The 24,254-nt window shown below is 55.4% G+C and overlaps 1 protein-coding gene across 3 annotated transcripts; it reads left to right on the top strand.

Moving 5' to 3' along the window:
• Positions 1–826: 826 nt before the first annotated feature.
• On the top strand, positions 827–22,895 carry MAP7D1 (MAP7 domain containing 1). Of its 3 annotated transcripts, XM_037061420.1 has the most exons (18): positions 827–1,136; positions 13,365–13,718; positions 13,871–13,939; positions 14,413–14,576; positions 15,942–16,056; positions 17,455–17,565; positions 18,691–18,813; positions 18,910–19,082; positions 19,185–19,330; positions 19,818–20,146; positions 20,463–20,640; positions 20,727–20,865; positions 20,978–21,082; positions 21,379–21,432; positions 21,616–21,658; positions 21,762–21,852; positions 21,964–22,157; positions 22,307–22,895. In XM_037061420.1, the coding sequence occupies exons 1-18, from the start codon at positions 1,091–1,093 to the stop codon at positions 22,315–22,317; spliced, it is 2,445 nt and encodes an 814-aa protein (XP_036917315.1). In that variant the 5' UTR covers positions 827–1,090; the 3' UTR covers positions 22,318–22,895. The 3 variants fall into 3 exon arrangements, with proteins under 3 accessions (XP_036917315.1, XP_036917314.1, XP_036917316.1); XM_037061419.1 differs by having other exon boundaries at positions 18,691–19,082; XM_037061421.1 differs by lacking the exon at positions 17,455–17,565 and having other exon boundaries at positions 18,691–19,082.
• The last annotated feature ends 1,359 nt before the right edge of the window (positions 22,896–24,254 follow it).

Below are 24,254 nucleotides of genomic sequence, written 5' to 3'. Positions count from 1 at the left end.
CTTCCCAGCAGGCTCCCCCTTCTCTGCCCAGCCTTCGCCTGACTTGGCTGGAGGCCCCACCTCAGCCGGCACTAGCAGGGGATTTGGGGCATCCACTCTGCAGGGCTGGGAAGTAGGGTTCCTTGTGGGAGGGGAGTCAGAAGGGCTCACAGTCACTCCATCAACAAGCCACCCGGGAGAAAATTCTTTCTAGAATCGACAGGGTCTTCTGACGAGGGGTGGGGAGGTACTGGGCCAAGACCACCCAGTCTAGAGCTGGGAGGGACCCAGCAGATTAGAGACCTGAGTAAAGCAGTGGTGCAGGCCTGTAATTACCCGAGAAGAGCAGGGAAGACACCAGCCCCCTAGGATGCTGCAGAGATAGCCTAGCCCATTTAGGGGTTTCCCTGCGACCCTCCTTCAGGATTTTATTTGAGGTGGGTTTGGAAGAGAATTTAGACTTGAAGCTACCGCCAAGGCCCCAGAGCCTGAGCTCCCAGGCTCCAAGGTGGGATTGGGGTCTCCCAGCTCCGCCCCGCCCCCCCCGCCCAGTCCTAGTGGCGGGTGAGTCACCAGAGCGCTCCCTACATAGTCCTCTCCCGCGGTAGCGTGTACCAACGCGCGGTCGCAGGGGGAGGCAACTCGATAGGCATCCTACCGGAGCCTTAGTGGTTCCTCAGCTGCGACCACAAGAGAGGTGTCAGAAGGCCTGACGCTCACAGCCCTAGGTCGGGGACGAAGCGGGTGTGAGGGACTCGCGGAAGCTCGGTCCCCGGGTACTGCGGAGGTGGCTCCCCCCGCGTCGCACTTGGTACGCGCCAGCGGAGAGGCCAGGCCCAGCCCGGGCGGTACAATAGGGTTGGGCCGCGGCGGTGACTGGGCCGGCGCCCGGCAGGGAGAAAGATCGCAGCCGGGCCCATTAGAACCTAGGCGGCCGGCGACTCCGAGCCTCTCAGGCCACCAGGCGAGCCAGCCTCTACCTTCCCCGGAGCGTCTCGCCTCCGAGTCGTTGCCCGCCGGGCCGGGCTGGGCGTGATGCGCCGCGGGACCCCTGTCCTGGCCGCTGGCCTCCGCCGCCAAGACCCCAAGACACCCCAGTGACGCCGCAGCCATGGAGAACGGCCCACAAGCAGAGCCGGGTGCCGGCGCACCCTCAGGTATGCCGGGAGCCACGCAGAGAAGAGATGGAGGGAGGTCGAGGAGCCTCGGGGAGGCCGAGGACAAGGCTGGCCCGCTGGGCGGGGACCCCTCCCCCGCCGCGCCCTCAGACCAAAGTTTAAAAATAAAGGCTGCTGCGGTGGCGGCGGCTCAGGACCGCTGATGCATCTTCTGACAGCTACCCCTTTTCTCAATTCGGGCGCTGGGGTGCACAGGGCGGCGGGATCCGCGAGGATCCCGCTCCAGAGTTGTCGGGTGACCCTTCCTTCCCCCACAACCCCAGCCCAGTGCCACCTCGACTTCCCTGCCCCCACCCCCCTTCCCATCCACCCAGGCCCTGAAGATCCTCTTCTACTGAGCCAGGGCGCGTCTGTCCTCCTTCCTATCCCCGGCCGGCACGTGTGACCCTAGCCTAAATGTGTGTGCTGCGGGCCACGATTCTCAGGACCGGAGCCCTGCATACCGAAGCCTGGGCCCCGGATACCCCACGCTCAGGCCGGGACTCAGACCTCGCCCCCACCCCATCCCTCCAGCTGCCGCGCAAAGGGCCTGTTGCTGCTGCGGGCGGGCAGAGAGGCGAGGCGAGAGGGGAGGGGAGGGAAGGGGGAGGTCTTTAGCCGCTGCTGCCAAGTAACCCGCCGGATAAAGGCGAGGGGGAGGGGGAGGTAGCATTGTTTGGGGCGAGGGCGGGAGCTGGGGAGTGGGCCGACTCCCCTGCAGCCTGGCCTACTCTGGAGCCCACGCAGCCCGATTTGGGGAGGAAGGGGAGAGAAATAAATATGCTTATTCCGCTCGTCCTCCTTTCCAGCCTCTCTGTGCCTGAGTCTCCCGCTGGAGAATGAGGTGGAGGCTTGAGCCGCGCCGGCATTCAGGGGACTTGACACATCATTCCTCAGCCTGAGACTTTGGATACATACTCCCTTACTGTCTCTGTCTCTCTCCCTTTCTTTTTTTCTCTCTCTCTCCAGGCCCCAAACCATCAAAGCTCTCCCTCCCCTCACCCCACCTACCCAACCACCATGGCCCAGGACTTCTGCAAATCCCATTCGGATCTGGGAGCAGCTGATGAGGGGGTGGGGACAGATTTCTGGTTGGGCCTGGCGCTGGAGGGAGGGATTTCTCTTTCTTTTTCTTCCTGGAAGGGGAGGGAAGAGGATGATTACTGAGGATCCAAGTTCTGTTCCCACTGACTCAGGGGGGAGGTGGCCCCATCCCCACACCTCCAAGGAGACCTAGAGCCTAATCCCCATTGTCACCTCCCCAGCCCCTGGGGCGTGGGTGCAGGATGAAACAGTGTCTGTGGGTGTGGAGAGCCCAGGACAAGGTGGAGCCGCTTGGCTGTGGGTGGGCTCCTCCCCATGCCTGCGTGGGTGCTGTGAGGGGACCCTATGGGTGTGGGAGGAGAAGGACGCAAAAGGGAGGCTATTAGACTGGTGTGGTTCGGGAGGTTTGTAGGTTGTGCGGAAACAAGGGTGCTTGGGTATGCCACGGCTCTGCACAGAGTCTGAGAGGGGTCACCCAGAGAGGCCCAGCCTGGGTCTGTTCCAGCTAGTTACTGGCCCTTGCACCTGCGGGTTCCCAGCACTGGAGTGTCCATCATGGCCTGAATCAGGGTGATGACTGGGCTATGGATGAGGGCGTCAGTGGCAGGTCACTTTGTAATTAGGGCACTTGAGTGGGAAGCCTGCATGGGGCATGCATACAGGGCCCTAGATGGGAAGATTATTCTGTATGCAGGGGTCTGGATGGAGTAATGTAAGAATCATAATGGATCATAATGTTGCATATTCCTTACACAGAGAGAAGTGGAAGGTGACAGAGGTCCCCAATGAGCCAAGAGCTTCCTAGGAATAAAGGTCCTGCCCACTAGTTGTGCCCTGTGAGAGTTTGGGGCGTGGCTCTGAGACTGAATGCATGTGACATGACCTTTTTGCACACTGAGCATTAACAGGTGGCAACATGAAGTAGTGGACAAGTGTGGTACCACTTTTGGGTCAGAAGACCAGGATGGAAATCCCAGTAAGCCATTTATTGGCAACCAGACCAGAGCAAGTGACTTACCTCCTCCAGACACAGTTTATGCCCCTGACAAACGGAGGCAGCATTATCAATCTTGGGGGTTAGAGTTGGGGTACCTGAAAGACCCGGTACACGGACACCCTCAGGGCAGTGTCATTACCGTTACTGTGCTCGTGCCCGCGGGAACTGGTGCCAGCAGAGAGGGAGGAAATGCGTTTAGGAGAAGCGAGGGCAGGGGTTGGGGGTCACTTTGCTTAAGAGCATAGACTCTGGAATGAGAGTTTAAGTCTCCACTTCATAACTTATTATGACCTCAGGTAAGTCACTTAACCTAAGTCCTAAGTTTTCCCATCTATGAAATGAGAATAATGCTAGAAATTATTTCATACAGACAGCAGGGTCATTAATTATATGAACACGTAAAACCTTTAGCCTCAACCCTGGCACACAGTTAGTGCTCAGTAAACACTAGCAATTCCTTTTCTGTCATTATTATTCTCAATTCCTTTGGAGACCTGAGGAGGAGATGTTAGAACTTCAGGAGGTAAATGAGGAACACAGCCAGGGGGGCGGGACTTCTAGACAGACGTGAGCCAGGGTGTGATGGGGCAGTGTGGGTAGGAGAGGACACAGGAGACAGGTGCAGCCGGCCACCCAGGACACCTCCTGTGGTTTCCATGTGCCAGCTTGGGGCCGGCTGTGCAGACAGCAGAGACATGAATCAGACAGTCACTGTGCTCAGGGAGCTGCTGGCCCACGGCGGGAGGCAGATGTGTTCACTGCAGGGAAACCCACATAGAATACAGTGGTCAGAGGGCTGCTTTTGGAAGGTTTCACAGAGGAGGAGGCATGGAGGTGAACCTGAAAGGAGGAGCGAAGTCAGTGAGGCTGGCACAGTGGTCCACATTTCCACTTATAGCAGCCAGCCTGGCTAGCACCTCCCACTGACAGCGTCCTCCCTCCTTGGCCTGGTGGGCCCAGTAATGAGGCCTCTAAGGAGCCCCTAATGGGCAGTCACACAGATGCAAATGAGGAGGAAAGGGCACTAAGCCAGTTCACCCCCTGCTTTCCCTCAGGAGGCCATCAGCTGGTGATGGGCAGGGCTGAGGGACTGGGGAAAGGAGTGGAAAACAGGGTCCACACTAGCAATGGTGGCACTTGAGGGCAGTCAGGGCAGGTCTCAGGTCTGACCTAGGCTGCAAGTTAGGCCAAAAGCAGCTGGGAGTCATGTCCTTGGGTCCCTGCCGGGCCTTGGGGCCAGGGAGGGAGTCGAAGAGCCAGGTCCAGATAATGCAGCTTTGTTGACAGTGGCAGCTCTGCCTGGCACCCCCGGGGCACAGCCTTCAGCGGCTTCTCCATCACCTCTCAGCTGCAGCTGTCCTGAGGGGAGCAGAGAGCATGGCAGGGGTTAGAGAACATGGCATCGCGGTGGCCATCAGCAGCACTCCTCGGCGCTTGTAAAAGCAGATGTGGGTGAGGAATAGACTCTGGTGAACTTACTTTCCACTCCTATTTATTCAGGGCCTTCTCTGTGCCAGGCACGGTGCTCAGCATGTCACATGCCTTGTCTCATTTGATCCTCAAAACATAAGTACAGACTAGTATTATCCCCATTTTACAGATGAGGCTCAGAGAAGCAAAGTCACTTGCCTAAAGTCACACAGCTAGGAAGTGGCAGGGGCAGGATTTGAACCCAGGCCTGTCATGCTCTAAAGCCTGTGCACCAAACTGCTTTGCTGAATTATCACGTCAAGCCAGTGGATGACAATCTGGCCCACTTCCTTTGCATGACTGGTCTTCTGTGGGCATCTTTGGTCTTGGGGACCCCATGATCTTTTTTCTTGGTTAGGCAGAGGCAGAGTGTGTGCCTCCCCCTAACCTCCAGTCCTGCCAGGTTGGAGTCTGAATAAGTCTGACCAAAAGAAGACCTCGGGCCCTGGCAGTCCAGCGTATGTCCTCAGCATCTAGGCCTCAGTGTGGGCAGCTCTGCTGGGGCCGAGGGAGGGCCATGCTGGAGCCCGGGCTGCGGGATGGGGTCATTTCCTGCCGCCTAAAATAACAGGAAGTGGGTGCTCCTGATTGGAGGCTGGGAACAATGGCCGCCAACCCGGCCAGAGAGCTCCTTCAGATCTGCAGTCTCAGTTGGGTTCCCGGCTTCATCAGAGGCCTGTGGCCTGGCCCCAGTGTCTGGCCAAGGGTCTGTGGCCTAGGTTCTGAGGACTGCTCACTGGAGCAGGCTGCCCCCTCCCAGTTCAGTCCCTCAAAGCTGGCTCTGCCGGAAGTAATGCTGCCCCCTAAGGGCCCCTCTGTCCCAGCCCTACAACCAGGCATCCATCCCCCAGGGTTGTCCTTCCTGCCTGCCCCCAGGCTCCCAGCAGGTCTCTCCAGAAAGAGAGGAAGCTCAGAAGGTTGTCCCTTTGGGTGGTAGACTGAGGGTAAAAACGGTCACACTGATTTGTGTCCAAACCCCAGCTTTGCTCCTGACCAGTGGTGTGGCTTAAGCAAGCATCTTAATATCTCTGAATGTGTTTCCTCATTTGTAAAACGGGGTAATGTGATCTGCCTCATAGGATTGTGGTGAAGATGAAATGGACTGACATGTTTAAAGTGTTTGGTTGTAACTGACACAGCATTAGCTGTTGCTACTGTTAACTGGACTTTCCCTGGGCCCAGAGGGGCAAGGCAGAAGTGACCTGGATGAGGCGGTGTAAATATACTGGGGACATTGTGTCTCTGGGTGCTCCGTGTGTCTCTGAGGCATGCAGGGGAGCCCTGTCTCCCTGCATATGTATGAAGGGGGAGAGAGAGAGAGAGAGATGTGTCTTGTCTCTTGCCATTGTGGGGCTCTGTCTGCACTGGGTGTTTCTCTCTGTGGTGTGTACTCACTCTATGCATCTTTTCCCCTTTGTTGGCCTCACTGTCTTCATCTGTCTGGTCCAATGCTAAGGAGCTCCTGTGAGAGCCGGGAGGGCTCTGGCTAGAGGTGCTGATCTCTGCCCCACTGCCTCTCTCTGCCTCGTACCTCTGTCTCCCCATGCTCCCCACTCAGTGGTGCTGTCTGTGCATCCCCTCCCCACCAGCTCTCCCTGGCACTCTCTTGCTCTGTCCCCTGCTCCCTGTACCCTCTGCCCAGATGCCTCACTTCCTGCCTCCCGGTGGCCAGCCTGGGCAGGAGCCTGCCTTCCCTGCATTCCTGCACTCTGAGCTCAGTGCCTGCGGGCCCCACCTGCACCCTTCATCGTCATAGGGGTAATCTCCTTAGGGGGTGACCTCCCCAGGGGAACCACCGAGTCATTTCCTTCTTCAAGGAATAGGCTGGAGCCTTGGAGAAGGGTGACACCCATCAGAAACAGTTTTGACATAAGGGTTTTGTCATCAGATAGCCTTGGGTTCATGCCCTACCTCCGACATTGACATGAGCAATTCACCTCATCTTAAATTTTCTTACCTGTGAATCAGGGACCATCCATAGTACTTTCCCTTTAACACTATCCTAAGAATTCAATGAGATGAGGGAAAGTTCCTAGTATATACAGTCGGGCTTGGATACATTGGTTTGTTTCCTTTGCTGGGCTTAGGAGCTGGCAGGGCATACACAGACAGGGCTCTGATAGTGATCAAGATGTGTAGGATTAGAGAGGTTATGCTTTTTCGACTCCATGCTGGCTAAGTGGCCTTCCACAGTCTGTCCGGCCATCCATCCACCCATGCAGGGATTCCTTAAACTGACACAGAACTCCTGCTCTGTGCCGGGCAGGTACTACGTAAGGCACTGGGGCTGCAAGGAGGATTAAGACCCAGGCTCTTCACTCTGTGGCTGTCTCACTGGCAGGGAGGCAAACCGAAAAGCCAGGCTGAGTTCTCAGTGTTGAGAGTCTTTGGCCCTGCGGCAGTTGTTGAAGTGGGAGGAGGGAAGGACGAGAGGACCGGACTGCCGGCTCCCAGAGGGTGGAGAGGGCGAGTGAGGTGACGCCCTCCGAGAGGCTTGGCCTGGTTCTTTCCTCAGACCCCAGATACAGTCCTTCTTGGGACTCTTGAGAACACAGGACTTTCTGACCCTGTGACCAGCGCCTGCACCTTTGTCCTGCCTGCGCTGTTTGTGCCAGGAAACAAATACAAACAGTCTCTTATCCACTTCTGAACAAATACTTCTGGTAGATATCAATGTAGCAAAATGAAACTAACAGCAGCTAAAACCTCACATTGATTTACTTTTTAAGGACTTTATTTATTTATTTTTAGAGAGAGGTGAAGGGAGGGAGAAAGAGAGGGAGAGAAACATTGAATTAATCAGTTCCCTGTTGCAGGCCCCCAGCTTGGAACCTGGCCTGCCCCCGGGGCACGTGCCCTCACTGGGAATTGAACCAGCGACCTTTCGGTTTGCAGGCCAGCACTCAGTCCACTGAGCCACATCAGCCAGGGCTAAAACCTCAGATGTAGACACATACCCAAAATAAAATAAAATGAAACATCACTTGTTAGGATTGAAAACGGGCCCCGTCAGTAATTAGTTAAACCATACCATATAGATCATTTACCAAGGAATTAATTTGGCTTAATATAATTTATTCTGGGTAACACTGCCCCAATGACATTTCATTAGGGCTGGCATAATTCTGAGGAAAAATATTTGTATTCCAGGTCAATAGTGCACCAGGTCCAAAAAAAGAGTTCCAAAGTCCTATTTGCGTTCGATTCCCAGTCAGGGCACATGCCTGGGCTGCAGGCCAGTTCCCAGCAGGGGACGCACGAGAGGCAACCATACATTGATATTTCTCCCTCTCTCTTTCCCTTCCCCTCTAAAGATAAATAAATAGAATCTTTATTTTTAAAAAAAAGTCCTATTTGCCTCCCTGGAAGTCTTCCTTTTTCAGCTGCTGGAGTGAGCACTCTTTGTTATTGTCACTAACGTCTACCTGAGCGCCTGCCTGCGCCTGCGTCCAGGAAGCTGCCCAAACTCGACTGAGAGGGGGCTGTTGCTTGTTGTTTCGCTTCCCTTCAGTTTATTCCTTGCCATGAATTGCCACACAGGTTTAGTCTTTGTTGGAGTAAAAATCCCTGTGCATCTGTTTTAGGACAGGGTGGCTTCCAATACAGCATCTTAGTCTCATTTAACAGCATTTCTTGACTGTCTGCATGTACTTGGCAGTGTGCTGTCTGCTGGTGATGCAGCGGAGAGCAAAGCAGACAGGGCCCCACCCTCAGTAGGGCCTCCTCACAACCTGGGGACAGGCTGACATGAAAAGAGAACCACATGAGGAAGTTGGAGACTTTAACAGTCACGGAGCTCCTAAGGAGAGGCGCATGGAGCCACGGCTGTGTGTAAGAGGGACTTTATCCTGGTCAGAGAAGCCAGGAAAAGGCTTCCCTGAGGGAATGCTAACTGGGCTGGGTAGGATAGGAAGGGTCACTGGGAGTTGTCTAAGAACAGAAGAGAAAGAGCACGCTCCCCCCAGGGCTAGGGGCTGTGCAGCTGGTTATCTGAATGAAAAGGTCAGAGAGCAAGTGGGAAACGAGGTGGAGAGGAGGTTCAAAAGGTTGGGGACTTCAAACTATGCCAGATTTGCAAACCGGGTTGAAGAATTTTATCTGCACAGCAGTGGGAAGCCGCTGAGAGGTTTCAGATTTGCATTTGGAAACAATTACTCCCGGCTGCTCCTTGGGGTGCAGTGCGAGAATGGGCGGGGGGAGGGCAGTGGGAGGACTCTGCAGTCATCCAGGTAAGAGAGATGCTGATGGTATCTGCCCGGGTGGAGTTCATTGATTTGTTCATTCAACAGATAGTTGTGGAGCTCCTGTGTGCCAGCATCTGTTGGCACCAGAGATAGAATGGCTAACGATATAGACAGAATTGGTGCCCTCGTGGAGATTACCTTCTGCCGGGGGGGGGGGGGGGGGTTGGCGGGGGGGCGGGGGGGCGGGGGGGTTAAATGGCATTAATGCTTGTGGAGAATAATAGAGTTGAAAAGAAGGAAGTACAGTTGGAAAAGGGAGGGAGCCGTCAACCCCAGTTAGTAATTTTGAGTAGGGAGTCAGAGAAGGCAGCACTGAGGAGTGGCATTCTAGCAAAGACCTGAAGGGGTTGAGGAAGTGAGGCGCGTATAAACCGGGGACAGAGAATTCTTGGCAGAAGGCACAGCAAGTGGAAAGCCCTGAGGCAGCGGCAGCGTGCCCGGCACATGTAAGGAACAGTGGCTGGAACAGACTGAGCAGGGGGCAAAGGGGAGGAAGAGATGAGGTCTGAGAGGGAGGATCCCGAAGGGCCTGTGTGGCGGCCATTGTAGTGCCTTTGCTCTCTCCTCCTTGGGAGATGGGGCATCTTCGGAGGTTCAGGGCATGATTTGAGCCGACTTGTTTTTAAACAGAATCCCTTGCTCCTGTGCTAGGAGAAGACCAAAGGGGCATGAAGAATGGCAGTGGAAGGGGGCAGTTCTTTTATAAGGGCATGGCAGTGGCTGAACTAAGAGGTTAGAAGTGGAGACAGTAAAAGTGATTGGATTCAGAGTGTATTTGCCAAATGAGCCAAAAAGATATACTGAGAGATTAGATGTGGGGTATCAGATAAGAAAGATTCTAAAATGACTCCACGGGTTTTGGCCTGAGAAACTGGAAGGGCAGGGTTGCCATTGGCTGAGATGGGAAACCTGGGAGAGGAGCAGCCTGTGGTGGGGGGCAGGTAAATCAGAAACTCTCTTCTGGATGTGTTCAATTTGGGGTGTCTGTAAGACATCCAGGGGTGTCAAGTAGGGTGTTGCACGAGCGAAACTGGAACTCGAGGGAGAGGTCTGGGCTGGAGAAGCAAATTTGGTTGTCGTCAGCAGAGTGATGGTGTGAAAGCCGTGAGTCTGGGTGAGGTCACCGAGGAGGTGCGTGTAGACAGAAGAGAGATGCGGTCCTCCGCTGAGCCCTGGGGCTCTCGGGTGGTGAGAGGTTGGCAAGTTAAGGAAGGATCAGCAAAGAAACCTGAAAAGTCCCAGCCAGCAGCGTAGAGGGAAACCCAGGAGGGCGTTGTCTTCGAAGCCTAGGCAAGAAAGTGTTCAAGGGATCACCTGTGTCAGATGGGCTGATAAGTTAGCCAGACGAGGCCCGAGAGATGGATGGCTGCTGAGTTTAACAGCGAGGAGGTCACTGGGCACCCTGAGAAGAGCAGTGTCGTGGAGCAGCAGGAGTGGGGGCCTGGCCTACATGGGTTCTCGCGGCAGAGATGGGAGGAAGGGGACAGATTCTGTCGGGCGCAGACAGGATGTGCCTGCTCCCCACGGGTCCCAACAACTTGGTGAGGAAGCAGGTTCAGACAGGTGCAGGGCTCGTCCGCGGCAGGGCTAGGTTTCCCCACTCGGGCCTGTCCGACTCCGAAGGCCGAGGCCTTTCTACTCCGCTGCGTCTGCCGCCCAGGTGCAGGTCCTTCGACGCCTCCCTCCCTCCTCCTCCTCCCGGGTTCCCTTTACACAGCTCATCAGGACCTGGTGGAGATTCACTGCCTTGCCTGGTGGGTGTGATTTGCCTAGGTCTAGACAAACATCCGCCTACCCGTTCTCCTTGCGACACCTGCGGCACGCACAGGTGCTAGGAGAATGGCAACATGCGGACCTCACCCTCACTCAGCCTTCAAGCTGAGTGCTGATCGACCTAAATGCCTTAGATTTCCTTTTGGTCACAGACAGTCCTGGGTTCAAATGCTGCCACGTACTAGTTCTAAAAAAGCTTTTTTAAGGATCTAGCTCAGCTCCTGGCACATAGTAAGTCTTCACTGTAATATAATCATCGTAAGCTACTATGGTAAGTCCTCACATAACATCGTCAGTAGGTTCTGCAACTTTAAGTGAAACCACATAGAATGAAATCAGTTTTACCAATGGCTAATTGACAGAAATGACGGTTAAGTTCCTACGGCATCAACGTTATAACAAAAAGATGTGTGAAACTACATTATTTGAGGAGCTGCTGTACTTTTCTGGCCAGTTGGAGTTGGAAAGCAGTTTGCAGGTGGCTGGGAAACAGACCAGCAGTGACGAGGCTGCTTTCTGGCGCTGGTGCTGGGAGAGCTGGGTGGACTGGCGCGGAGTCTGGGTGCCGCTGGGGGGGCAACGCCTCGGCCCAGGCTCTTTCCCGGAGCCCAGAAAGCTAGAAGGAAAGGAATGAGGGGAAAATAGTGTGAGCCTTACATAATTTCCTTGTGTAACACATATTACCTCATGCTGCCTTCAACAGAGGCAGGGCGGTGTGATGGGTAAGTGACGGAGGCTGCTTCCAGTCCAGCTGCCGTCACTTACCAGCTGAGTGATTTCAAATCACTTTACTCAATGTCTCTTTGCTTTACTTTCCTCATCTGTGAGAAAGATATTTATAGTGCCTCCTTCCTTAAGTATTGTCAGTGAGGATTAAACTAATGCCTGTAAATCGCTTTCAATATAGAAAGCTCTGGAGAAGTATAAACTGTTCATGGTTATTGCTGTCACTAAAACTGCTCACAGTCCTGTCTGCGCGGTAGGTACTGTCTGCTTCCTGGAGGAGGAGCTGGCTGGGCACAGAGAGGGTCTGTAACTAGCCCCAGGCCACACAGTTAGTGGGGAAGTCGGAGTTCACATTCAAATAGTCTGTCCTTAGAGCCCATATTCAACCACCAGACGCCCGTCAAAGGTGCGCAGTTGCGAAGGTGACTCCTTGAGAGTCCCTGTGCACGCAAATTTCACCTATAGGGATGGGGGGTCTGCCACCTCCCCACAGGGCCAGAGTGCCCAGAGCCGAAGACCTAGTATAGTGGAGGCGCCTAATTAGAGCAAAAAATGCTTCCCTAGATTCCCTTTCCCGGGGACCGTGGCCCTGCTCCCTAAACCCAGGTCCGTGGCTGTGTCACCACTTGTCCCTTCAGTGCCCAGAGTAGCCTCCGATGGCATCCTAGGGCTCAACATGCAGTGGCTGCTCTTTAAGAGCCTGTAAGTCCCACAGGGAGAGGGAGGAAAGTGCTGTTTCCTGGCACATGAATTGTGCCAGGCACTTTACTGACATCTCTACTAGCTTGAGATCATTGCCCCATTTTACAGATGTGAAAACTGAGGCTTAGCCCTGGCTGCTGCTGGGTTGAGCGCCAGCCTGAGAACCAAAAGGTCACAGGTTTGATTCCCAGTCAGGGCATATACCTGGGTTGCCAGCCAGGTTCCCCAGTTGGGGGAGTGAGAGAGGCAATCAATCAATGTATCTCTTTAACTTTTGTGTTTCTCTCCTTCTCTTCCTCCCTCCCCTTCACTTAAAAAAAAAGTAAATGAATAAATAAAATCTTTTAAAAAGAGACAGAGAGAGAGAGGAAAAAAAGAAAACTAAGGCTTAGCGAAGTTGACTAGCATGCCCAAGTTTACCTGCCAGGGAAGCAGGCCCTCCTTTTCTGTCTCTCGGTGCCGACGTCAGAGTTGGGCCCTCACTGAGTGGCGCCCCACAGTGTCCATGTGCTCGCCGATGTACATACGCAAGCACATACCAAATCGTGTGGCTTTCTGCCTTCGTTCTTTGGTGCCTTTTACAAGGCCCCTGAAATATTAATGTCTTGAAAGAAGAAATCTGAGGGTGGTTGGGACAGAAGAAAGGTCACACAGTGGACAGAGCTGGCTGCCTACCCGACTGGGGTCCCACTTGTGCCCACGTGCTGCTCTTCCTCTTTGCCGGTCCCATGTGCCCGGCACCGGTGCCCCCTGAGTCCCGGACCCGGGGTTCATGGTGCCCCTGAGGTAAAGTGGAAAGGTGAGGGAGGCAGACATGGAAACCAATCATGACCATTTGATACAAACTTTTTCTCATTTTTTCCAAAACACCCTGCCCCCTTCCACCCTTTGTAAATGCCCTTCTCTTTGCCGGAACCCTCTCCTGGTTTTGCCAACTCTAGCTCACCTTTCAGAGCTCGGTTTAGTCGTTGCTTCTTCAGGAAGCCCCCAAATGTAGGTTAACCATCTCTGTTGCATTACCCCCCCAATAGTACTTATTCTCTACAGTAACTGCCTAGCTCCTTGTCTGCCCTGCTAGAAGGTGGGACCATGGCTATTTTCTCACCATGATATCATTAGTATCTGGAACAGGGCCTAGGACATAGAAGGAACTCAATGAACATGTTGGGTGAATGAATGAAAAAGACAGTCGGGCAAGGGGGAGAGAGCTTCAAGTTGAACTGGTGGTGCTTGTGTACTGTCTTACTCTTCTCTCTTGCGTTGGTATTCCAGCTGTGGCAGCCAGAACCCCCCCAGAGCCAAGACCTTCTCCAGAGGGTGACCCCTCTCCACCACCGCCGCCACCGCCTTCAATGTCAGCCCTCATCCCGGACACTCCCCCGGATACCCCTCCAGCCATGAAGAATGCCACTGACTCTAAGCAGCTCCCACTGGAACCAGAAAGCCCCTCAGGGCCGCTCGGGCCTAGACCAGCTCCGAAGCAGGAAGAGTCCCCTTTCTCAGAAGCGAAGATCAGGGGACCCACCCCACCAGCCACGGGCCCACGGGATTCCAGGCCTCCTCGAAGGAGCAGCCAGCCATCCCCCACGGCAGTGCCAGCCTCCGACAGCCCTTCTGCCAAGCAAGGTGTGTGTGGTTCCTTTGTCCTGGCCCGAACTCCTTAGCTCAGGGACCCAGCCATGGCTGATGCCACCAGAGGGAATCTCCTCTGCCCTGGGGGAGATGGGGTGTGGCTTCAGGGGACATAACCTAAATCTGTCCTTGTTCCCTCTATTAAGATGTGAAGAAGGCAGGAGAGAGACACAAGCTGGCGAAGGAGCGGCGAGAAGAGCGGGCCAAGTACCTGGGTGAGTGTTTGGGAAGCGTCATCACCTTCCTCGTCCTCCTCCTCGCTGCCCTCAAGGCCCCAGTCATAAATAACGTGAACACTTCTGGAGCACTCAGTTGCACGCACGGTGCTAAGAGAGCCACACGTGTTGTCCCAGCCAGTGCTGTCAACCCATGGTGAGGGTGAGGGGACAGGCCCAGGTAAAACCACTGGCCTAAGTCACGCCGCTCGTGGAACGCCTGAGACGCAGACCAAAGGCTCGTGCTTTCAGTCACCACCCACGAAAATCTGTCCAACAGGCCCCACAGTCAGACAGGGATCTGGCACTGAAGAACGCATCCGTCCTCCAGTGCCAAGTGACCCCGAGGCCAGTGGGGGAAAGAGGCCTCCGGTTCTGAAGCCTGGGAGCGGAGGTGCCCCACACTGAGCCGGCAAGGGAAAGACCCGCCCTATGCAGACTCCCTCACTCCCCTTGGGGCTCCTTTCCCACAGCGGCCAAGAAGGCAGTGTGGCTGGAGAAGGAGGAGAAGGCCAGAGCCCTGCGGGAGAAGCAGCTCCAGGAGCGCCGGCGGCGGCTGGAGGAGCAGCGGCTCAAAGCTGAGCAGCGCCGAGCAGCTCTGGAGGAGCGGCAGCGGCAGAAGCTGGAGAAAAACAAGGTGCGTCTGCTGATGTCTGACCATGTGCGTGCACACGTTTCTGCACTGGCTTAGTGTGTACATGCATCTGTGGTCACACCTCTGCGTCACCTCTGTCCACATGGTCTTACTGGGGTTCTCGTCTCCAGCTGGGTCTCTGTGGGTACAACATATGGGCATCCGTGCAGCTGCAGACATGTTTGCGTTGGTACTAGCCTGTGTGGGCACCTGTAGCCGTGTGCTGTCGGTACAGGTGTTTCTGTGTGCACATGTGTGCCCCATGTGTGTATTTGCTTCTTGTTATTGTTAATTTTTATTATTGATTTTCTTTTAACTAATTTTTTAAAAGATTTTATTTATTTATCTTTAGAGGAGAGAGAGGGAGAGAAATATCAATGTATGCTTGACCTCTCATGTGTCCCCTGCTGGGAACTGGCCTGCAACCCAGGCATGTGCCCTGACTGGGAATTGAACTGCGATCCCTTGGTTTGCAGGCCTGTGCTCAATCCACTGAGCTATACCAGCCCGGGCCATATTATCCATTTGAGAGAGAGAGAGAGAGAAACATTGACTTGCCGTTCCACCCATTCGTGCATTCTTTTTTTTATATATATAAAGTGTTTTTGTTTTTGTTTTAAAGATTTTATTTATCTTTAGAGAGGAAGGGAAGGAGAGGAGAGAACTATCAATATATGGTTGCCTCTCATGAGTCAGTCCCCTGCTAGGAACTGGCCTGCAACCCAGGCATGTGTCCCGACTGGGAATCGAACCACGATCGTGTGGTTTGCAGGGCATTCGTGCATTCTTTAACTGATTCTTGTGTGTGCCCTGAGTGGGGACCAAATCCGCAATGTTGGCACACCAGGATGACGTTCCAACTGAGCCACCCGGCCAGGGCTGTGTGTGTGTGCACATGTGCATACACACGCAGAGATGTGTGCATGTGCTGAGCTCCATGATGTGAGCAAAGACCTGGCATGAGCACCAGTGAGGAAATGAAAGAAAAGGTGGCCTGCTCTGCCCAGTGACCTCAGGCTGAAAGGAAAACATTGCTGCGGCACCCCCGCCCTCAGGATCCTCAGTGCCATAGGGACACGGCCCCACCTGGAATCCTCAGGCAGGGAGAGTCCCATGCTGTGCTCAGAGAAACAGCTCACACACTCAGGAAATGACTCAAGAACAGTGAAAAGCTCCCCAAGAACAGGTTGAAAGGAATCTGTTGCAAATGGTTCTTAATCATAGCAAGGATTCAGTAACCTTGGCTACCTGCAGTGAGTCAGAGAAAACATGGGGGGGGGCACTGTCCCTGGAGAGAGAGGGGTCTTTGTCCCAGGTGCGGTGAATGACTCTGAGCCCAGACCTCTCTCTCCTTGCCCTCCCCACCAGGAGCGCTATGAAGCAGCCATCCAGCGGTCGGTGAAGAAAACGTGGGCAGAAATCCGGCAGCAGCGCTGGTCCTGGGCAGGGGCCCTGCACCACAGCTCCCCAGGACGTAAGACCAGTGAGTGGCCTGGGGGTCTGGGGGGTGGGCGGGTGCCACCGCGGCTTGAGGAGTGGGGGAAGGGAGCAGCTTCAGTGCAAGACTGGCAGCTCCCTGCAGCAGGTATGCCTTGCTCGTGTGACTTGTGTGTCTTCTGGAATAGTCTAGAAACCAAATTGTCCCTTCCCAAGGACTTCCGCGACCAAGTCAGAGGCAGATTGTCTCTCTTGGTTTGCTTGTCAAACCTGTCATTTTGGGTTTAGCCCTCTTTGCTCCTGGCAATTATTATTTGTTGATGATACCTAAAAGGGGACTGTAATGCCCTGCAGATGTGGCTGTTTAAAGGAAACTGTCACACACACCTCCTTGGGTACCTGTCTTAGAAGGTAGATTTTTGTCTTTGAGTTTTCTTCATGTAGGGCCGTCGTGGATTTTGGTTTGATTCTTTGCTGGCATGTACGTACCGCTGTGTTGGGATATCTTTGTGTAATGGCAAGGTTCAGTATTTCTAGTTGTGTATCTTTTGCTGTATGTGCTCATGGATCTGGGCATTGCGTGCTGTGACATGTGTTTGCTGTGGTGCATCTGTGGCCTTGTGGACCTCAGCGAGGGCTCCCAAGTCAGACACAACTGGGTTAGAGTCCCAGATCTGGGACTGGCGGCGTGACCTCTAACTTCTCGATGTCTCACTTTCCTCCCCTGTACAATGGGGATAACAGTACTACTTGCCTCCGAGGTTGTAGGTAGATGTTTGGGAGGATCAAGTGAGGTAACATGTGTGTGGTGTCCAGCACAGTGCCTGGTACACGGTAAGCACCCCCATGACTGCTAGCCGTTACCAATGCTGTGATCAAGTTGCCTTGACGTGTTCGTGCCTGTGTGCATCTGGGTCCGATACCTTACCTGTCCGTGTCCGTGTGTCTGTGCATGTCTGCACATACGTATGCATGCAGAAGTGCTGTCACCCTATCTGCCTGTGCCTGCACGTCTTTGTCTTTTTCCGTGTGAGTATGTGGATCTGTGCGAATGACTGACTGGGGATTCTTCTGTTCAGGAACGTCTCTGTGTTTGTCCCCTTACGTGGGTTTTGTAGCCATAGCGCCTTGGCCCGGCAGTGTCAGCAGTTGCAACACTGGGTGGTCGTGGGGGCAGGCTTGCTGCGCCCAGCCCTAGGGAATGGCTTCCCGGCCAGGAAGGCTGTAGTTTCTCTAGTTTTACTCCAGCTCCTTCCTCTGCTCCCTCCCCGTCGGCTCCCCCAATCCAGGCTGTCCCTGATCCCCTGCCCCCCACCCTCCTCCCAGAGCCAAGTCTGCCTCCTCCTCCCCTTCCACCTGCCCGCGGAGCATCCTGCATGGAAGGCCTCAGTGCGCCCCGGCTCCTGTGCGGCCCGGCCCTAATGCCGTGTCTTTTCCCCTCTAGGTGGGAGCAGGTGCTCTGTGTCGGCAGTAAACCTGCCCAAACATGTGGACTCTATAATCAACAAGCGGCTCTCAAAGTCCTCTGCCACGCTCTGGAACTCCCCCAGTAGAAGTAAGAGAAGGCCCAGCCCTGCTCCCTCCAGAGTCCCTTGTAGCCTCAGCCAAGCCTCCTCCAGAGCTCAGCAAGAGCCCCAGGTCCCAGGAGACCTCACATACTGCAGGTCTCCATCCCCACTCCACCCCACCCGGGGCTCTGTGCCCCTCGGGGGAGCCGGCATTTGGGTCTGGACCCTGAGGACAGAGATGTGCCCTGCAGGGAGGAGAAAAGAGACAAAGGGCAGAGAGCCTGGCAGGGGCCTCAAGAGCAGGTGGGGGTGGGGGTGGTAATGGGCAGGGAGCCTCATCTGCAACCACAGCCAGCTGGCCTAGGCCAGCCCTAGACAGGTGGCCCTGCCCCCGAGTACCAGACTGGCCTGGGTGCTGTGTGTGTGTGGAGGGGTCCCTTTTTCTGCCTCTGCCCTGGAGGGCCCATGCAGCCCTGCCCTCTCTGCCTTCAGAGCCCGGCCGTGGCCTTGGCTGGCTCCAGAATTGTGGCCAACCAAGGCGGCATAGCTTCTGCTTCCCACTGCCCTGGTGCTCACATGTGAAGGGCCATGGTAGGAGTTATTTATAAGTTTCTCCAGCTTTTATTTGGTTGCTCTGTTGCCTAGCAACCAAATCAGCTGTTGTACCAAACCCACCTGACTGAGGCTTAAAAATAACCCAGCAGCTGAAGGGACAGACAGGGCAGGGTGGCCCAGGGTAGCCAAGGCCCCCTAGCAGCCTCTCCCTGGCATGTGACACCTAAAAGTTGGGACCCTCCTGAGTCAGAGGAGCACAGGGACCCTTACTGTCCCAAATACATGGGGTCATACCTCCCCAGCCCTCTGACAGCAGGAGGGAAAGGGCCCTACAGTGGGACGCCAACCCTGGGCAGCTCACAGTTCAGAGCCCTTTCACCTGGGAAGAGTAGTAGGAGGAGACCCTCAAGCTATGCAGCACTTTGCCCTGGAAAATGTCTTGTTGCCTCAGTCCTCATTGGAGGGGATCAGACCCCAGGCAGAGACGTGTGGCCAGGGGGTGATCAGATAGAGTCCTCCTGGGGGAAACTCCTGGGGCTTGGCATGGAATGGTACCTGGTCACCGGCCTTTGCCTGGCCCCTGTGGTGACCAGCTCCTCCTGGCATTCTCCCCCTAGATCGAAGCCTGCAGCTGAGTGCATGGGAGAGCAGCATCGTGGACCGTCTCATGACGCCCACCCTCTCCTTCCTGGCACGGAGTCGCAGTGCAGTCACACTGCCCCGCAATGGCCGGGACCAGGGTAGGGGCAGCGGCCCTGGGAGAGCCCCCACAAGGGGCCGGGCAGGGGCCAGCCTCACGTGTGGGCCACATCCCGACCACACTCATCCCTCTGCAGCCGTGCCGGTGTGCCCGCGCTCGGCCTCCGCCAGCCCCCTGATGCCGCCATGCAGTGCCCCCCGCAGCAGCATGCACCGCTGCACCCCCTCCTCCGGGGAGCGTGGGGAGCGCCGCAAGCCCAGCTCAGTGGGCAGCCCCGCCCCCGCCCACCGCAGGCCCCAGGCATCTCCGGTAAGTGGCCGCTCAGGTGGGGACAGGGAACCCAGCTTGGGAGTGTGGGCACCGCTGACTTCTGCCCCCTGCCTCCCCACTCTCCATCCCCTTCCTCACCAGGTGCAGAAAAAGGAGAAGAAGGACAAGGAGCGGGAAAATGAGAAGGAGAAGAGTGCTCTGGCTCGAGAGCGCAACCTTAAGAAGCGTCAGTCACTGCCTGCTTCTCCTCGCCCGCGCCTCTCTGCTAGCGCAGCCTCTGAACTCAGGTGGGCACAGCCTGCCTGTCACCAGGCCGTTCATTCATTCACAAATATTTGTTGGGCACCCACCTCTAGAATGAAAATTCTTTGAGAGCAGATTTGTTTTTTAATGTTTCGATCACTGAAGTACCCTAACACCTAGCTTAGTGCCTGGCATCTGGTAAACACTCAACAGATACCTGCTGAATGAATGAATGAATGGACCTGCCAGGTTTTGTTCTAGGTGCTGAGGAAACTTCATGAGCCAAACCAGGCCTCATTTTTGCTCTTATTATCTTACCAGCTAGTGGGGAGACAGACATTGATGAAATGAATGTGTTATTACACACTGAGACTTATACTCTCAAAGGAAATACTGTAGTTCTGTGAGAGCATATGGAGATGCTGACCTAGGCTGGAAGGGATGGTTCCCTGAGGACTGACATGCCCCTTGTGTGTATGTGTCCAAGAGGACACTGTGTCCTCCAGGCCTAACATTTCCCTTTTTTCTCAGTCCCAAGTCTAAGGCCCGGCCATCCTCTCCCTCCACATCCTGGCACAGGCCTGCCTCTCCCTGCCCCAGCCCGGGGCCCAACCATGCTCTGCCCCCAAAACCACCATCCCCCCGAGGCACCACTGCATCACCCAAGGGGCGGGTTCGGAGGAAGGATGAGGCAAAGGAAAACCCCAGTGCGGCAGGACACGAGGACAAGAACCGGAGCAAGGGCAAGGCCAGTGAAGAGAAGGAGCCTGCAGCCCCAGCCTCGCCAGCACCCTCGCCTGTGCCCTCACCCACCCCAGCCCAGTCCCAGAAGGAACAGCCCACAGCTGACGTCCCTTCAGGTGGGCATGAAGAGAGGATGCAGAAAAGTGGACGGGGCAAGAGAAGACAGCTTTGCTGTTGTAGGGGAGGTGGTCAGAGGTGTGGGCCCAGAGGTGACTGGGGACGGGGTTTTGGGAGACAGGAAGAGGAGGCCCCTGCCCTCAGCAGGTCCAATCCCAGGACTCGGGCCAGAAAAGAGGATCTTACCACTCTTAAGTGGATGGCGGAAGTTGGGTGGGTGGGTCGCCCTGAGGTCTAGGAAGCACCGGACTTGCAGGGGTGCTGGAAGTGCCTGAAATATTGTGTGCTGACTCCTGGACCTTGATTCCACCCCAGATACCACTGTCCTGACTTCACCCCCAGTGCCCGCCCCCGCAGCAGCCCCTAGCAAACCCATGGCCGGCACCACAGACCGAGAAGAGGCTACGCGGCTCCTGGCTGAGAAGCGGCGCCAGGCCCGTGAGCAACGAGAGCGCGAGGAACAGGAGCGGAAGCTGCAGGCAGAAAGGGACAAGTGAGTGCATTATTGGGGACCAAGGGGGCCCATATGGGGCCTTCTAAAAAGCGAGCGGCTGAGCACGAGTTCCCTGTGTCCCCCAGGCGAATGCGAGAGGAGCAGCTGGCTCGGGAGGCCGAGGCCCGGGCTGAGAGGGAGGCAGAGGCCCGAAGGCGGGAGGAGCAGGAGGCCCGAGAAAAGGCGCAGGCTGAACAGGAGGAGCAGGAGCGGCTGCAGAAGCAGGTGCCCCCACGGGCAGGCTGGGCTGGGCTGGCCTGGCCTGGGGCTGGATTGGGGCTGGCCTGGAGGGAAGGCTGGAGTCCAGCTGCTCAAAGTTCTCTGGGGGCTTTGGTAGAAAGAGGAGGCCGAAGCTCGGTCCCGGGAAGAAGCAGAACGGCAGCGTCTAGAGCGGGAAAAGCACTTCCAACGGGAGGAACAGGAGCGGCAGGAGCGCAAGAAGGTAATGGATAGAGCAGTGGGCGGGACTTCTGTGGGCAGGACCGGTGCTGGTGGGCGGGGCCATCTTCTTGGCTGGGTCCCCGTTTCCACTAATGGGACTAATAGGGATAGGGGAGTGGGCCCTACCTTGAACTTGTAAAAGGTATGACAAGAAGGCATTGGGGCGAGTTCTAGTTCCTGGCCTGTAAGGGACGGGTAAGAGCTGGAAGGGCTGGAGACCCCAGGACTGGGGCTAGCTGGTGGGAGGTGTAGTACTAGGGCAGCACTGGAGTCTAACCGTGTGGGTCCTCCCAACAGCGTCTGGAGGAAATCATGAAGAGGACTCGGAAGTCAGAAGCTGCTGAAACCAAGGTCAGGATTCCTCAAAGGGCAGCGCTGGGGAGTCGTGGCCGAGGGAGGAGGAAAGGCACTCAGGGTGGAGGAAGGAGGCTGTGGCCGGCTGCTCAGAGTCTGGGGTGGGGGAAAGAAGAACTCAGCACATAATATGGGTGACCAGATACACCTTGGGTCTGATTTTCTTCCTCTTCAAAGCAGAAGCTGGACAGAAAGGAGGCAAACACCAACAATTCTAGCCCAGGTAAAGGTCCTATGTCTCTCACTCTGTCCCCTTTGCAAACCCCATCATCACACCTCCTCCTCTCACCAGCCAGCAGCTGACGGCCATTTCTTCCCTTTCATAGACCCTGTCAAACCCGGGGAGCCTCGATCCCCAGGGCTGCAGAAGGAGGATGTGCAGAAAGAGGAGCTGGTCCCCCAGGAGCCTCAGTGGAGGTACCAGCTCCCACTCTTGGGGGCCCTGAGCAGGGAGTCGGGCAGGCTGGAGCTGTGGGTACCTGGGCTGTGCTAGGACAGAGGTGCTGAGCTCTGGCCCTGCACCCACAGCCTGCCAAGCAAGGAGTCGCCAGGGCCCCTGGTGAATGGCCTGCAGCCTCTCCCAGCACACCAGGAAAATGGCTTCTCCCCCAAGGGACCCACTGGTGACAAGAGTCTAGGCCGAACAGCAGAGGCACTCCTGCCCTTCGCAGAAGCAGAGGCCTTCCTCAAGAAAGCTGTGGTGCAGCCCCCGCAGGTCACAGGTAGGAGTCCCTGACTCCCAGCAGCCTTTCCGGAACCCCCCAGCCCTGCCAGAGGCCTCCTCATACCCCCCCCCCCCCGCCCCCGCCGGCAGCTGGTTGGGCTTGGAGGCACAGCTGGCCTGACTGTTCCTCTCCCGCTTTTTCCCCAGAAGTCCTTTAAGGGGCTGCCTTGGATCCAGGCACAACTATGAGCGCTCCTCTGCGTCATCTACCAGGATGTCTGGAAAAGAGACAGAACAAAGCCGGAAGTGACCTGGGCCCTGGGGTGGGTCCTCTCTGTTATTTTTAATCAGCACCTTATAGACTGTTGTCTCTTTGACTGGAGCCAGACCCTGTTCCTCAGTGCATTTGTGTGCTCACACGCGCGGACACCTCCCATACACACACATACACTCACAGCCTCTTTGGCTCTTCCTCCCTTGGGGAAGGGCCGCCTGTAGTATTTGCCTTGGTTTGGTGGGGTACAGTGGATGTGAATACTGTAAATAGCTTGTGCTCAGATTTCTCGGCCTGGAGGGGGCGGGTGCAGGAGGCAGACCCTCCCAAGACTCCCTGGGGCAATCTTCCTCTCTATTTAACTGTAACTGAGGGGGAACCCAGGTCTGGGGGTGGGGGGAACACCTTGGGCCACAGGATGCTGGTTGCTTTAGGGGTACCTGTGCCCCTGCCCTCGCCTGGAATCAGTGTTACTGCATCTGATCAAACTTCTCCAGAAATAAAGTGAGAATAATTCTGCCAGTCCTGTCTCTCCTTGGGGCTGGCATTGGGGATGGTAGCAGGTGGCCTCCTGAGTTCTAAGAAGAACTTAAAGAGCCAGGGCTTGGGGCTGTCTGCCCCTGGCCGGCAGTAGTCCTAGTGGTCTTCCGGTTTAGTCATGGATTCATTCATTTTTTCATTTAATGAGGATGATTGCATCTACTCTCTGTCAGGCAGGGGGCTACATGCTGGAGACACACTGGTAGGAAAATATGTAGCCTCTTTTCTCAGGAAGTTTACAGCTTAGCAGGTGAGTATTATAAACACTGAGTTGCCAACTCAACACCCATTCCCATTCCTGCTTCCTCATTCCAAGCAGAATTCTGGTTTTGTTCAGGTGGCCATCTTCCTCCTGGATCCCACTCCGTGCTTCAGTGGAGATGGACTGTAGCCCCCGGGTGAATTATTATAGTAATGAGCCAAAAATGGTGGTCCAAAAGCGCTCGTGGGTGATTGGCTTAGGTATGGGCACACAACACAATTCCAACCTGGAAAAGCCTCCTGGGCTCCTAGGAGAGGCTTACTCACTTTTGAAAAACAGACCACGAAGTAGCCAGGTGTGGTTGACCTTCAGGTATCCCGTCGCCTCGTACTCACACCCCTCATAGTTCCTTCCATGTTGTACGAGGGCTGGGCCGAGTGGCTGAGAGAATACAGCAGAGGTGGTGGTGTCACATCCAAGATTCGGTCATTGAAAGAAGCTGCAGCTTCTGCCTTGGTTGCTCTTGCTCTTGGATCGCTCCCTCTGGAGGAAGGCGGCTGCTCCTCTCGGGCAGCCTTGTGGAGAGACTGGACGGAGGGACCAAAGCGCCCTGGCAACGGCCGAGGGAATAAGCTTGGAAACGGATTCTCCGACCCAGTCAGGTTTGACTTTGGCCCTGGTCCACAGCTTGACAGTAACCTCATGAGAGACCCTCTGCCAGAACCAGCCAGCTAAGCCACACCCAGGCTTCTGACCCTCAGAAACTGAGATAATAAAGGTGGTTTTAAACTGCCAAGTTTTGTGATAATTTCTTATACAGCAAGAGTTACCTAAGATGCATAGTGATGGAAAAGCCTTACCTGTGGGATCCGAGGTCCGACTGATGCCCGGAGGTGCTGGATCTATCCTGCTAACCAACCTGAGGGCAAAGCTGATGTCGACGGTGGCAGAGCATCAAGAGGGGGAGAACCTAGATCCTCGAGAACATTGCTGAATTTACCAACCTCAAAAGCAATCCTACCACTGGACAACTTTCCTCTTTAAGCCAATGGAGTTGGACGTTCTGATATGTGGAGCCAAAAGCTTCTAACTCATCTAGGGGATGCAGATGATAACTAAGTGTGTTTCTATTGTGAGCT

Source organism: Sturnira hondurensis, unplaced genomic scaffold (assembly GCF_014824575.4).
Source record: "Sturnira hondurensis isolate 20B ecotype Veracruz unplaced genomic scaffold, ASM1482457v3 Scaffold0013381, whole genome shotgun sequence".
Taxonomy (NCBI): domain Eukaryota; kingdom Metazoa; phylum Chordata; class Mammalia; order Chiroptera; family Phyllostomidae; genus Sturnira; species Sturnira hondurensis.
The sequence above is the reverse complement of the archived record's forward strand: the minus strand, read 5'-3'. Positions and strand labels throughout refer to the sequence as shown.

Excerpts from the sequence above, each read along its gene's own strand:
- MAP7D1 (XM_037061419.1), top strand. The coding sequence starts at position 1,091 with ATGGAGAACGGCCCACAAGCAGAGCCGGGTGCCGGCGCACCCTCAG. Across the intron at positions 14,577-15,941 it reads AGAAGCTGGAGAAAAACAAG|GAGCGCTATGAAGCAGCCAT; the intron begins GTGCGTCTGCTG and ends CCTCCCCACCAG. Across the intron at positions 21,659-21,761 it reads CACCAACAATTCTAGCCCAG|ACCCTGTCAAACCCGGGGAG; the intron begins GTAAAGGTCCTA and ends TCCCTTTCATAG.